We start from the raw sequence: 15,788 nt of genomic DNA on the forward strand, positions 1-15,788 counted from the left end.
AATTCAATAATGAGAGCACATTCCTTCAGGATATCTACACTGCAGTTTAGCAACTTAAATTACTGGTATGATCTGTAAAAACATCGAAAATTAGTAATGTTTGAGTGCTATATTTTTCTACATTTTCAACTTCAACAAACGGGAAATGTAATTCTCTTGCTATACCGAATCCCTGTCCAATAGGATGTTCCCAAGGATGACGTAAACGCCCAATCCACACCCTCTCAGGCAGCAGTTGACAAGTGGACCTCTGGCTTGCACACCTTCCCAAGATCATAACTTTAAAGAGAGGAGCGGTGACACTCGTGACAGCTTTTTAAGTTTCGAACAACGCGTTAATCTGTTTGTGAGGTGGGCCAGATGGAGAAATCTAAAAACTTTTGCATCGACGCGCTTCTGGCTGTTGACCGACCAAAAGTGCAGACCTCGCCGTTGGCGCTGGTCACTTCAATGCCCCCCTCTTCCGAGAGTGTCCAGGCATCGGAGTTGAACACAAACTCCGAAGCCCTGCGGACTGAGACACCGTCGCCCCCCAGGATATCATCATGCGGCTTGATTCCTAAACCGGGTTTCTTGAACTCTCCACACTCAGGCTTGGTCGGACTACACCCTCAGAGCAGCACCGGGATTCCTCCTCAGACTTTATATGGCCATCCAATGTACACTTATTCAGCCGCAGCACTGGGTCAGCACCCTGCCCTGTCTTATTCCTATCCGCACGGGTCACATCACCATCACCCAAATGACCCGCTTAAACTCACCGCCAGCTCCTTTCAGCTCGATCACTGGCTAAGAGTCTCAACTGCGGGAATGATGCTACCAAAAATGGGAGATTTTGGTGGTAAGTTATTCTTACAACTACAGTAATATGAACGTAAATTTGGCATGTTGGTACAAAAATCTGATGTAGCCTACTATCACAAATGTTTTCCATCATTAATGACATTGATAATATTAATAATTAATAATATTTCATTTTGATTTAGATTATTATAATTTACATGTTTATCATTTTTTATAGGCGTGTAATTTCTTTTCATGATTATTTTATATATTTATTCCTTGCTGTTTATTTGCTAGAATTTATTTTCACTGTACTAAATTATTGAACTTTCAAGATTTAATTTCGAGCATCTGTTAAGTGTAATACATCACATTTAAAACATGCGTTTGCAATGTCAGTGAAGTAGTTGTTTCACACGGAGACCGAACGAACTCTCTCTTTCAAAGAGGAACTACAGTAAAATGAACAGATAATGGACAGAGGGAAAGTGGCGCACGAGTGTGAAAACCCCAGCCTGCCAACTGTGTACACTGCAGACACTGTCTCTCTGTTTCGCTGCTCGTCTGCAGATTTTCTCAAACCTCTTCCAAACAAATCAGATAGGGTGGAAATGTTACCAGATGTACTGACAATGCCATGACACATAGAACCTGTGTGTGATTCGGAATCGGCGTTTAAAAACGAGAGCTTTCAACATTTTGGAAAGGAAAAATTAAAGCATTTATTTTTCTTATATAAAATACATGATGTAAAATTCTCTGTGACTGCTGCCTGCAGTAATATCAACTGTAAAACAACTGCTGGACATTCATCAAAAAACTGAAAAAATCTGAAAAAGACAGAGTTTATAACAGAGTAATAAACAAACGCTATTTTATTTATTTATTGTTTTTTTCCAGTGTTGTACAACATAAGCATAATTGTTAAATAGAAATGTATTTTTATGTTTTAAAATGTATATCTTTTTATACAGGCCAGGCACAGTCAAATTTACTGGGAAAGTGCAGAAGACCAAGAACGGCGTTCACAAGCCAACAGCTCCTTGAACTTGAGCATCAGTTTAAATTAAATAAATATCTATCCAGACCCAAACGCTTTGAAGTGGCCACATCATTAATGTTAACAGAAACACAGGTAAACCAACCAACAGGGTTCCATTGCAGCATGCCTACAAATGAATTAATTTTGTTAAACAAATGTTATAAATATCTGTAAATTCAAAAAGCAGAAAAGAAAACATTTCTGTTATATTAGAGCTAATTAAGACCAGTAAGGTCGATTGTTCTGAATTATTTATAAATGTTTTGATTATGTTTTTATTTTCAGGTGAAAATCTGGTTTCAGAACAGGCGTATGAAATGGAAGCGTAGTAAAAAGGCAAAAGAACAAGCCGCTCAGGAGGCCGAGAAACAGAAAGGTAAAGGAAATCAGGACAAAATGGATGGACTGGAGCAGAAGGATTATCAGAAGTCAGACACGGGCAAAAGCAACAGAATACGGGACTTTAGAGACAGTGACGACGACGAAGGAGATAATTACATGTTGCATTCATCCGACTGTTCCTCCGACGATGAACGAACCAATACCAGTGATTTGAGTCCACAACCATGAGACGTGTCGTTTACATAAAAGACTTAGGCCTATAGGCTATGCGAAGTTTGTGATTTGCATGTTTTATCATCCTGCGGTCATTAGGAAAATCAGATAAGGGTTTAGGCGTGCAGAGGTGGACGCACATCCAAACATTGACTGGATTCCTCTTCTGAAGATAGTCTGATGTTGGTTGCAGAGCATGTGATAAAATTGCATTACATCAGGCAAAATAGATAAGAATCACTATCAATAATAAATAACATCAGTAAGATGTTTCTCTTCGATAACCACTGCGTGTTACAGTTTTTCTTAACCCAAGTGAAAACCTGGTGTTGTTTCGCCACTCATTTACGACCAGAACCGTATTATTTTTGTATAATGTATTTATAACGAAATTGCTTTAAAAATGCATGTAAATTATTATTTAGGTGTATCCTTTAAGCGCTGTGAATAAAATTATTTTTGTTTCTAATATTCCATGTCTTTTGAATTTGTAACTATGCGGTCGATAAATATTCCAGATTTAAACTCGATTGCGCGCCTGAAATCCAGAAGGAAAATACCTCAACAAGAAACAAGTTTGATTTGAAGGGGTCTCTGTTGACAGTGGCATACTCGGGTCATGGGAATCGCTGTTTATAGAGCTCTCATATCCGTGCAAATGTGCGAGTAAGCATACTCGAATATGGCGAAACATTTCTCACCACCGCACGAATGGGCACCCAATTATGAACCTTTGAAACAAAGCCCATCTATCATCAGAGGTCGGTTTAGGTGCCAAATCGCCCAAGTCTTTCATATTGCGGTTCAACCCTAATTAATTGAATGGGATGAGATCGACCTCGGTGGTAATTTTTAGGGACTTCATGTTATAGTATTATATATCCCGAAATTTAATTGTGAATGATGTAACTTATAGGAAGAAAATTAATGTACAGCTTCGGGTAAACCAGAGGCAAAGAACTCGGACTTAGGAAGGACATGTAATGAAAATGATAAAGAAAGGAGAGTGTTGGATTAGTCTACCTCAAGCCTATTTTAATGTTCTTTTCGGCAATCTAATTGAGGTCTATTTCGCATAAGTGCATTTCCTCCTTTATTAATAGCGACATGCTTTACTGGGTAATAAACCCTGAGATCCATCTGGTCTATGCCAAGAAGCTTCTTTGAATCAATTAGAGGACATTTAAATATAATCACCATCTAATCCTGTAAGTCCAGGCCATATTCAGACACTGATTGTGCATTGCAACCCAAAAGCTTCGGGTTTCATATATAGTGAGGCATTTTCAGCATTTTTATTGAAAATCATTTCTCTCTAGTCCACATTTAACTGTTTTTCTGAACTAATCCCCCACAACCAGCATCTCTTTCATTGTTGAAAACCAACACTTACATGCCCAATGCAAAACATTGAATCTAAAGTAAAATTAAAAGTGTTGTTCTGTGGTTATCAAAGGTTTCAGGACAAAATCCTCCAAATTATAGTAAACATCTTTATGTTATAGGTCCCACAGGTTAATGGAGTCTGTAGAGAAACAGAATTATCGCAAAACATATCCAAGCAAAGTAAAGTCATAACAGTATCAGTAAATAATTTCCAAATAATTTTTTAGAACACAATTCCAAGCCACCAAGACACTTTGTGAGTATCTAAAAATTTAGTTAACCATAAAACCCCCTTCTTTTGATATTTTATGGTATATTAAGGATTTTTGTGTCTGTAAAAAAGTTCTGTTGAAATTACAGTGCTACTGGCAGCTGGTTGCCAGCAACCCACTGCAGATTCAAATCTATATCATTCACTGTAAACAGTTACTTTAACAAGTCTTTATCTCTACAGAATAAAACTATAAAATAACAGCTCATGCAAAGCATTCTGGGAACCAGAAATCTTCATCACTGTAAAAAAACAGTTACTTGCAGCTGGTTGCCAGTAACAGATTTAAATTTATGTTATTTACTGGCAAGAGTTTGTTCAAAGTTAAATAATTATTAAATATTAACAAGTATTTATCTTTACAGAAGAAATCTATACAATAGCCTCATGCAAAGTATTCTGGGAACCAGAAATCATCATCAACCCTTTTCTGTTTTTTGCTTCCCAGAATGCTTTGCTTGATTCTGTTATTTTAGTTTTACTCTGTAAAGACACAGACTTGTTAATGTTTAATGTTCATTTAACTTTGAACAAACTCTTGCCAGTAAATAACATCAATTTAAATCTACAGTAAGTTACTGGCAAACAGCTGCAAGTAACACTGTAATTTCTACAGAATGTTCCACAGTCTGTTTTTCCTTCAGATTTTGTTTCCCACAATGCTTTCCATGAGGCAATTATTTCAGTTTACTCTGTAAAGACAAAAGACCTGTTAAGGTTTAATGATCATTTAACTTTGAACAAACGATAGCCAGTAAATAACATACATTTAAATCTACAGTAAGTTACTGGCAACCAGCTGCCAGTAATACTGTAATTTCAGATTTTTTTACAGTCCAGTATATGTTTTGATATAGTACACTGTAATAAAATTCCGTAGAAATTACAATGTTATTGCAGCTGGGTTGCCGGTAATTTACAGTAGATTTAAATTTATGTTATTTACTGGCAAGAGTTTGTTCAAAGTTAAATACATTTTAAATATTAACATGTCTTTATCTTTACAGAATAAAACTATACAATAACAGCCGCATGCAAAGCATTCTGGGAACCAGAAATCATCATCAACCTTTCTCTTTTTTGCTTCAGATTTTGTTTCCCAGAATGTTTTGCTTGATGCCGTTTTTTAGATTTACTCTGTAAAGACAAATACCTGTAAATGTTTAAAGTTCATTTAACTTTGAACAAAATGTTGACAGTAAAAAAACATACATTTAAATCTACGGTAAGTTACCGGCAACCCAGCTGCAATTTCTACTGAATTTTTTACAGTGTAGTCATTTTACACAGTACTATTGCTTTACTGACTGCAGCATTTCAATTTAAAGAGTTTAAGAAATTGGTATATTGTATATCTTGTAAGTTGGGTAATAATGACTTAATCAAAAATATACTACTAAATTCATTGAAGAATATAACACAATCACATGACATATATTTGAATTAAAAGCTTACAACACAGAATTAACCTGGCCATCCTCAGTAGTTAGCAGTCAATTTACTATTAAGTTAAGCCTAATTTAACCTGTATGTTTACCCAGCTGTTTAAGTGTAAAGAACTAAACCTTATCAGTACCACTACCTAATGATCGGGAAAGTGCCCCACTCACATTACTCGTGGTAAATGGGTAGGAGACTTGCTTACATGACTGTTTGCATAAGACAGTCAAATCTGAGACAAAACAGGAAATAAAGATGAAATAAGTAAAAATCAAAGACCTATTTAAATTTGATACGTTGAAACTCTATGTACATTGGTTCTCTGGCAGAGATTTGACTATAAAATAATGTTAAATAATAAGCCAAAAATGTCTAAAACATTTCTGATATATATCCCGTGGTCTTCTGTAGAGGACTTCTAACTGTGTTGTTATCAGTTCAAAGGCAATTTTGCTTCCTATTGCCAGTTCAAACTAGGGTCAGTATCAACCTACCTATGATCTCACAAAGGCAGACAATAGCCACTTAAACACGCATACTATTTACAATCACCTGTGTGTATCTTAGTGGGCTGGTCCTCCATTATACGCTTTACCTCACATATGGTGACAATGTTGTCTTTGTCAAAGGGTGGAAAAGCGGACCTTCTGTAGGTAACCCTCCCTTTTCAGCTCTGAAACTGTGAGAAAAACTACCAGACTGATGTGTCATTATTAGGGGTCCTAATGTGACAGTCTGTTTGATCTGACACTGTGGTATGTGATAAGGTTTAATTAATCAGGCCTAGAATCGAACAGATAGCTCTTTCAACACCAGGTCAGGTACTATTTGATTCAAGCAACTGAACAGAAGAGCATTCAAAATGCTATATGGGGTTTGTTCTTGATCCTCACAGAGCTAAAAAAGCATCAGGTTTCCACTGACTGACCCTAGATCTACACTGCGGGACTGATGTCAAGTAATGGAGATGTTGCTAATGAATTAACCATGGACATCAAATGTAGCGGTAACCCTCTGCTATGCTGTTCAAGTCGGTCACATCCGGAGCCCTGCTAAATGTTTGGTTGCTTCGAACAATAGCAATGTGCTTATTTTTTACCAGAGTAAAAAAAGCTTGTGCTCTTTACTGAACTAAATTAATAGATTACATTCTTTAGCTGAATTTCCATTGAATATTTTCTAATTCGTACTCCAATGAAATGTTGGAAATGCAGCTTTAATTTTTACTTTAGTTTTTATTAGATTTTGTTTTTGAATGAAAGAACTAAAATAAAAGTTTTTATATTAACAGTTTTTAGCAAACAATACAATAGCGTCAACTTGCTATTAAAACAAATCGGTTACATGCTAAACTATTTTTTTATTTTATTTTCATAGATCTGATCTGTAAGTAAAACAGACAATGTCTGGAAAGATCTTTTCCTGTCACCTTGTAGTCATGAATATTATTCAAGAGATATACAGCTTAATACAAATCTGATAGTCTAGTCCATATTTGTATACTGTATTAGCTTTTTAATATTCCAGTTTGTTATTAATTTCCCAAATACTTCTAGAAATACTGTGTTAAATGGGTAGAGATCAATAAGTAAGAAACTAATAATACATTGAAACAATTGTTTAGATTTTGAGGCAATACTTAAAATTGACAAAAACGCCAAAATAAGTGGATATTTCATTCTCCATCTCTAAAGATAAAATTTATTACCATATCAACGATTGGCATGTCTCTTATGGTCTGCAAACAGGTTAATTCATTGCATATCCGAGTCCAATGCACACACACATCTGTGCATATTTCAGAAACACAGCACACAAACATAGATGGTATTATTGTATTGGTCTACAGCTTAAGCTTGGCTTCCCGGGCCTCCATGGCCCTGGTGGCGACCTCGGCTCTGTCTATTAGTACCTTGGCTTGCTCAGCTGGTTCTTGTGTATGAGCGTTTCGGAGCAAAAAGTGACTGATGAAAAGCTTCAAGCCTTCCCGAAGCATTCCTAGATTGGGAATTCCAGAAATCCTGGCACACAATGGAAGACACACAGGAAAATATTGACACACTTGGCCACAAACATAATTTTGATAGTTCTTTCAATATATATTACAAAATATGTCTACATTTTATATGTTTAGTATTATGTGAAAATGTTATAATATATGAAGTAAGCTACTGAGGTAAGATTACTTAACTTATCATTTTATGTAAAGAGGAACTTTACAAACTATACTAAAAGAGGAACTACACAAAACGTCATGTTTTTTACTAATGTAGCCTTGCTGATTTGAGTTCATAAAATTAGAAGCTGATAAAATGCTGAACATTATAGGATATCATACTCATCTGTGTAATTCAAAGACTACTCACCTGCCAAATATGTTTACAAGGTCCTCCGGCTCTGTTTCTTTAAGGAGTTTTAAGAGAATCTGCTTGAGGAATTTGACTTTTGGCTTATCTAGCTCCCCAAACTCGATAGCCTTATAAAAGCAAAATAAAGAAACATGAGTACACCATAATTTAATTTAAATAGAGGATGATAATACAGCATTACGTAGAGATTCTTACTAGAATTTTAAAATGGTGACTTATTACCTTAAGAATAGAAAGAGAGAGACATTTTCTGTGTAAAATATGTGTGACCAACTGGACCAGATTACTAAAGGACCAGCTGGAAAGGTTTGCCAGGTCTTTGAACTTATCCCATAAACTGAACTGAAAGGTCATCTAAAGAAACAAAGGAAAATAAAGTATTGTAAGGTTTGGATTAAATAGATTTAATTTGTGATTTCAAGAACAGTAAACAGCTACAGGAATTACATTTTACAGAACTGGATGCTAACAGGTTTTTTATATTAGCAGTACTCATTTATTATAATTTAATAATTATTTTAATATCAGTCACAGCAAAATCACATAATTAAAAAAATTATTTTAGAAATCAATTATTTTTTTTAATTTTATGAATGGTCTTGCACAATTTTAGAGAAGTTAGATAAAGAAAGCATTGAGCTTTTCCACTCTACCTGAAACCGACGGTCATGTGAGCAAAATTTTTCTGCCAGAACCGCATAAAATCTGTTGAAGGTTTTCTCCTGAAGGCAGCAGTCCATCAAAACATGAACAATTTCTCGCTCCTGCTGGTCTTTCAAACCTAACCTAAGAGAAAAATTTGATGTCTGAGATAAGCAATTCATTATGTATGCATTTTGTACAAAAATTTGCAATACACTATGGTTCTCACACCAAGCAAATTAAAAGAAACCATGCATGACAACCTAAAATAATTGGGTATGTTGTATTATTTTCTCAGCAATCCACAAAATGTCTCTTTTTTCTGACATGCTATTATTAGAGCGGAAACGTTAAGATTGATTAAACTTAAACAGCAAATAAATGTCATGTCTTCTAGTCTAAAGGTTCTAGACAGCCACTATGCTGAGCAACATGTTGAAGAAGAACTAATACTTTTGCATCATGCAACACATTTGATAAAAACCTACCTAAAGTAAAAAAATATAATCCCACACCAACTCTCAACAAACCTTAGAAGTTTTTCAAAGGCATCTAAATAGTCTTCACTTGACATAAGCACACAAAAAATGTTTCTCCTGATGTCCGTGTTCATTCTTTGTTTGCGTGCAAGCTCCAAAATCTTTGCGCTATACTGCAAATTTATGAGGAAAAATAAGTTACACATGCCAAACTCCACTTTAAAGTACAGATGTTTCCAAATAAGCAATGATACTCATAATACGTCTTTAAAAGTTTCCTACTTGTTTCCCTTCGGTGGGCTGGGTGGTTGTCTTGTTTCCGTGGTCATCAATCATAGGTGCTCCACTCCAGGAAGATCCCACAATCCACCAGCGGCCAACACGCTCGGCTTCTAGAAGATTGTCTAGTGACACTCTCAACTTCATGTCACTGCTACCTGCACTGTTGTGAATCTTTTAAGAGTAAAGACAGCATCGCTAATGAGCTAAATTATACTGGAAGCAATGCAAACATGAAAAAGACAAAAAACATTTATTGTTCCTGTTAAATGGCAAAACTGAATGAATGTGCACATCCCAAACTATGGAGTTAGTCTGACCTCTAGTGGACAGTGTTTGTTTATTAATGCAATAGGATAATAACAAACAGTTTTTAGTAATCTTTAGTAGTTTTTAGTAATCTGTTTACGCCACCATACTGGCAGGCAAGGACAAATATGAAACGAGTTCACTGCACACTTTAATTCAAAACTTAGAAATCATGGAGGGGTCTGAAATTGTCATTATAGGTGCATGTCCACTGTGAGAGACTTAATCTAAAAAAAGACCTGTTAGTCTGCCTTTAAAACCTTCACTCCATTTATTATCCTAAATTAGATGCACCTGTTTGAGGTCGCTAGCTGCATAAAGACACCTGTTCACCCCATACAGTCAGTAAGAATCCAACTACTAACATGGCCAAGACCAAAGAGCTGTCCTAAGACCAAAGAGCTGTCCTATAGAGACAAAATTGTACACCTCCATAAGGCTGGAAAGGGCTACAGGGAAATTACCAAGCAGCTTGGTGAAAAAAGGTCCACTGTTGGAGCAATCATTAGAAAATAGAAGAAGCTAAACATGACTGTCAATCTCCCACGGACGGGGCTCCATGCAAGATCTCACCTCGTGGGGTCTAAATGATCTTAAGAAAGGTGAGAAATTAGCCCAGAACTACACGGGAGGAGCTGGTCAATGACCTGAAAAGAGCTGGGACCGTTTCCAAGGTAACTGTTGGTAATACACTAAGACGTCATGGTTTGAAATCATGCATGGCACGGAAGGTTCCCCTGCTTAAACCAGCACATGTCAAGGCCCATCTTAAGTTTGCCAATGACCATTTGGATGATCCAGAGGAGTCATGTGAGAAAGTCATGTGGTCAGATGAGACCAAAATATAACTTTTTGGTCATAATTCCACTAAATGTGTTTGGAGGAAGGAGAATGATGAGTCCCATCCAAAAAACACCATCCCTACTGTGAAGCAAGGGGGTGGTAGCATCATGCTTTGGGGGTGTTTTTCTGCACATGGGACAGGGCGAATGCACTGTATTAAGGAGAGGATGACCGGGGCCAAGTATTGCGAGATTTTGGGGAACAACCTCCTTCCCTCAGTTAGATCACTGAAGATGGGTCAAGGCTGGGTCTTCCAACATGACAATGACCCGAAGTACACAGCCAGGATAACCAAGGAGTGGCTCTGTAAGAAGCATATCAAGGTTTTGGCGTGGCCTAGCCAGTCTCCGGACCTAAACCCAATAGAGAATCTTTGGAGGGTGCTCAAACTCTGTGTTTCTCAGCGACAGGCCAGAAACCTGACTGATCTAGAGAAGATCTGTGTGGAGGAGTGGGCTAAAATCAATCCTGCAGTGTGTGCAAACCTGGTGAAAAACTACAGGAAACGTTTGACCTCTGTAATTGCAAACAAAGGCTACTGTTCCAAATATTAACATTGACTGTCTCAGGTGTTCAAATACTTATTTGCAGCTGTATTATAAAAATAAATAGTTAAAAATCATACATTGTGATTTCTGGATTTTTTAGATTATGTCTCTCACAGTGGACATGCACCTACGATGACAATTTCAGACCCCTCCATGATTTCTAAGTGGGAGAACTTGCAAAATAACAGGGTGTTCAAATACTTATTTTCCTCACTGTAGATCCAAAACTTAAGAGGTGAAACATAATGCCTTTCAACATGTATCAGCCCAGCTATTCTCCACATTTCAAACTCTTTCATGTCATTTCAGAGTTACTATTAAACATAAAACCCTTATACAACATCAACATGTTGAAATACTAAGGTTTACTGCCAAAATGGTGGAGTTTAGGCTACGTGACATCAACTTCAAGAGCTCTTATATAGAGTAAATTTAACTAGTAAACAGCCCTGTGTTTCTGTATTCGTCATCCACCTTATAAACATCAAACTAACATAACTGATGGATTAAAACAACTTTAATTTTTCATACCAAAGTCCTCTGCAGTTTCTTTAGTTTTTCCACAGGTTCAGGGTCATAACCAGGAATCTTTCTCATGTCATTGTTCTTAAGGGCCAGCATAGTCTCCAACATAAAGCGAATCTAAAAAGCAAGTCAGCATAACAAATAAAGTTAAGCACCTTAGGAAAGACTAGTAAAACTATAGTGGCAGTGCTGACAGAACTGGTAGATTAAGATGCTTTTCCCCTGTGTTTCAACTTAATATTTTTCAAGGAAAACTTAGAAAACAATGAATAGATAACTTATCATGACCAAATCAATATGACTTGTATCTAGCACTATGATGGTGGTGTTATAACAGTATTCTTAGTATTCTGAGTAAGGTAGCATCAGTGGTACAGATAACATCACATTCTTGTAGATATCATTGGTAGTACATAAATGTAATAGAGGGTCTGTTAGTATAATCAGTGAAAAATGGTTTACAGTCTTACTCTTGTTTGGTCCTGAAAACGTTCTCCTTCAGCACTGGCTTTCCGCTGAGCTTCAGAGATGAGCTCTTTAAGGGCTAGCGGATCATCCTTTCTCAGGACAAAACCAACATTCTTCAAGACCAGCAGAACTAGTTCTATATCCTTGGAGCTGAAACGTGTTACCAGTTTCTTCAAAATGTCAAAGACCAAGACAGCGTGGACCACTTGGAAGTTGTAGAGGTGGGCAATCATGCACACCAAATTGTCACACTCTTTGTCTGTAACATTTTCCTGACTGTAGATTTTATCAAACTGCCGGACCACAGTCTCCAGAAAATTAGCTCCAACCTTAGAGAAAACAATAAAGTGAGAATTTAAACTTTGAAATATTAACATCATTCAGTTATTGCAAACCATCACAATATAAATATTTGTGGTGTTTCTGTATATCTTGCAGCCCTACTACAAACTACAATATACATTCTTATAACAGCATATTACTGAGACTAACAATTAACAAGTAAGGACTATACTGTATTGCTGTGTTTGAGTTAAACTCAGAAGATGAGATACCTCCAAGCCGACAGTATGATGGAGAACGCTGACGAGTAAGACGTGTTCCATCAGAAGCCTGGATGATGATAGAGTGAAAATTTACATCATCATTAACAAGTCTTTATTATGCTGTTTTATAGGTGCAGACTGTACAGTTTTGCTGTATGCAAGCAATAAAAATGTTAACATTTAATTTATGACTAAAAATACTGGACATTGTGGACAATTATATAGATCCATTAGAGTAACCTTTCAGGCATGAGAGCAGGAGTGACACAAGCAGCCAGCAGAATATCAGTGAGTGTATCATTCATGTCTTTCCTGCTGGTGCTCATGTACAGTTCTTCTAGCTGACTGCTGATGGATGCCATATTGGGCTGACTCAACCTGTCAACCAGAGGGAGAAGTTAAAAAGCTGGCAACATCTTGCCCGAATTTTTCTGTTCTGTCAATGATCAGCACTGATTTTTTTAAGTGGATTATGGCTGAGGTGTTACCTGTTTATCAGACCTTTCACACTGCGCTTCAGTTTCTCCAGCTCAGCTCTGCGTTTGCTATCTACAGCTTCTCTTAAGTGAGGTGGAACATACTTGCCAGCTGTAGCATGACTCTAGAAGAAAAAAAAACAGCATGGATCATGAAGTCATGAAACCAATACTAGGGTGATTCTCACGAAACCATTGAAACACCACGGCACTAATGATTTTAGCTTTAAAATGTGTAATATAGTAACATTAAAAAGCATCAGAATTAACACAATACTGTGTTCTACCTTGCACAATGTGTGATTTCAACATAAGAATTTATAATTGTAAATTTTATCTCATTTTCTGCTGAAATTCTCATTACCGCAATGTGTTCAGCTGTGTTTGAACATGCGTTATGTTGTAATTTAATCAAATTAACACAAAAATATTAAGAAAAAAAATAAATGGATGTTTTGCTAGACTACTTTAGATGACAGAAAAAAATTTACTGAATATTCATGTATAATAATAATGAAGAAAAATTAGGAAAATGATGTGTCCATGCCTGATGTTCTCATCCTCCGCAACACTTTTTGAGAACAGTTAAAGCACACATACAGAATTTTAATAAAGTTTGATTTTGAGTGACCGAGCACATGGACCAGTTACTTCAAGATGGCTACCAGGTAAGATCATTTTTTTACAGTTAATTTGAAATATTGTCTTGTCAGAATGCTAACACGACATTTTGATTCTCATTACCGCAACAGATGCTTATTAAATGTTAATTTAATTAATAGAAGCATAATACTTTGATTTTAAATGCATGTGCAGAATCTCCAAATTATGTTCTTTCAGGTTTGTCATGTCATTTTGAAAATATGTCAGTGTTGATGTTTTCTGACTGTTGCGGTAATTAGATTTTTTAGGACTAATTTTTTAAATTATGTTACAAAAAGTGTTAAATGATAAGTAAAAGTTTTTAAATTAATGTTCCCATTTACTCCAGACTTTGTTTTTCAATGTCTGGTGGGAAAAAAAGTAAATTTAAGCAATTTTTACATTTTCATGCTTGACATTTTTAAAACCAAGTTTTCGTGAGAATCACCCACTAATACTTAGTATATCCACTAATATTAACTTTAAACCATTCTTCAAACAGTAAGCAATAGACTAAAACAAGAAACGTCACTTAAAAAGAGAGTAAGGTTGAATTTAGACCTAAAAATAATAACATATTAGTTAGGTGTAAATGACATACTGGCTCTTTGCTCTCAGGTGGCTTTTGTTCGGCTTCATCTTCCTCTCCATCATCATCAGCCTCGGATGCATCAGTTTCATCTTCCTTGTCTTCGTCTTCCTCTGCCTCCTCGTCCTCTATTTGTGTGCTGTCCTCTACATCCTCCACATCTTCTTCCATTTGTGTGTCATCCTCTTCAGCATCATCTTCCTCAGTGTCAATTTCACCCTCACTGTCATCTTGTTTCTCATCATCTGTCATTTCTCCTCCACTGTCATCTTTTTTCTCATCATCTGTCATTTCCCCCTCACTGTCATCTTCCAACACATCAAAATTATCCTTCGCTTTATCAATGTCCATTTCTTCATCACTGTCATACAGCGCTGTTCCAGATGCCCCAGGCTCAAGAATGCCTAAAATATAATCAAGGCCGTCGTTGGTGAACGACTGAGGAAGACTTTTTTTGTTTTTTCTTCTATTCAGTCCAAGGCGTTTCTCTAATTTTTTAATTTCTTTATCTTCTTCAACATTTGCCTGCAGTAGAGACAGCTTTCTGCTCTCGTCCAGTTTGGACTTTTTTTTCTGCTTTGGCACATCTTCGGCGAAGTGGACTTTTCTTTTGGTCTTATCTACCGGACCACCTTCAGTATCAACTTTGTCCTCTTTTGTCTTCTGTGGTCTTTGAGCTGCAATTTTAAGATTTTCTGTTGGCTTTACGACTGGGTTTACCGACTTTTTTTCTTTCAAGGTCTTCTTTTTATTACCCGTTCCTTCTTTGTGGTCAGTGAGTGACTGACCCGAGTAGTGACATTTCATCTTGGCTTTCTTTAACTTACGCGCCTCTCTGCGCAACACTCTCCTGCTTTTCTTTCTCACGAATGTTGCTCTTTGGTCGTGTTCATTTTCATCGAAATCTCCTTTGCTCTTCAAAAAGTTGTCAACTGAATCCTTGAATTTCTGAAGTTTATCCTTTTGCTTTTTTCGTCCACCTTTTCCTTTGCTCCTGCGTTGCGCCTTCATTTTGTATCTCTCCTGAACACTGAAATGTAGTGAACTTTGTCTGACGGTGCATACAATATTTATTTATTTATTTGTGTGCATGGTTACGTGTTTATACCCCGAAATTTTAAAAAACCCACACGAAACAGCTCTCTGAATTGTAACACATGCTCATGATGAAGGCAGCCATTGATGTCGTTTCATTCTGCGTTTACTACTTCAAAAATACAACAAAATGTAGCTGCTTTACCGCCATCTATTGATCTGGAGTATACAATGTTTTTCTTTTGTGATGTTACCACCAGTGGTTGCTACAAATACTTCAGTCCCTCTGCTGTCCACACAACATTTGAAGGCTCAATTTCTACCCAATAAAATATTCCAGAGTTTGGCATAACTAGAAAGATTTATATTTGCTATGAAAATAACCAAACACTAAAAAAATCTAGTCGTTTTGTTTGTTTTGATGCAGAGTTTGTCCTATTTAAAGCTATCTTGAGTAAGTACACTGCAATAACTTTCAAACAACTAAAATACACATATATACTAGTATGTGTGTAAGATAAATGTATATATTTGATAGACGGTTCTGTAAAGCAAGAAACGT

General features: G+C 36.4%; 3 protein-coding genes across 3 annotated transcripts in view; 2 read left to right on the top strand and 1 right to left on the bottom strand.

The window, feature by feature from the left end:
- The first annotated feature begins 224 nt into the window (after positions 1-224).
- On the top strand, positions 225-2,849 carry mnx1 (motor neuron and pancreas homeobox 1). Its single transcript, XM_055207058.2, has 3 exons — positions 225-841; positions 1,758-1,918; positions 2,111-2,849. Exons 1-3 carry the CDS (start codon positions 361-363, stop codon positions 2,393-2,395), a joined length of 927 nt encoding a protein of 308 aa, XP_055063033.2. The 5' UTR covers positions 225-360; the 3' UTR covers positions 2,396-2,849.
- Positions 2,850-6,920: 4,071 nt separating this feature from the next.
- On the bottom strand, positions 6,921-15,682 carry nom1 (nucleolar protein with MIF4G domain 1). The gene is made up of 12 exons (XM_055207062.2): positions 14,204-15,682; positions 12,973-13,085; positions 12,725-12,862; positions 12,494-12,551; positions 11,942-12,268; positions 11,478-11,588; positions 9,250-9,420; positions 9,019-9,140; positions 8,500-8,632; positions 8,069-8,200; positions 7,844-7,953; positions 6,921-7,498 (listed from the first exon to the last, which is right to left on the bottom strand). The coding sequence occupies exons 1-12, from the start codon at positions 15,200-15,202 to the stop codon at positions 7,321-7,323; spliced, it is 2,592 nt and encodes an 863-aa protein (XP_055063037.2). The 5' UTR covers positions 15,203-15,682; the 3' UTR covers positions 6,921-7,320.
- The window catches only part of lmbr1 (limb development membrane protein 1), a 32,748-nt gene continuing 32,621 nt past the window's right edge, over positions 15,662-15,788 (top strand). The window contains exon 1 of the mRNA XM_055207071.2: positions 15,662-15,680. The gene's annotated coding sequence lies outside the window, so the exon portion shown is untranslated. The remainder of the gene's footprint in view (positions 15,681-15,788) is intronic.

This window comes from Misgurnus anguillicaudatus, chromosome 21 (assembly GCF_027580225.2).
Source record: "Misgurnus anguillicaudatus chromosome 21, ASM2758022v2, whole genome shotgun sequence".
In the NCBI taxonomy this organism is placed as follows: Eukaryota; Metazoa; Chordata; class Actinopteri; order Cypriniformes; family Cobitidae; genus Misgurnus; species Misgurnus anguillicaudatus.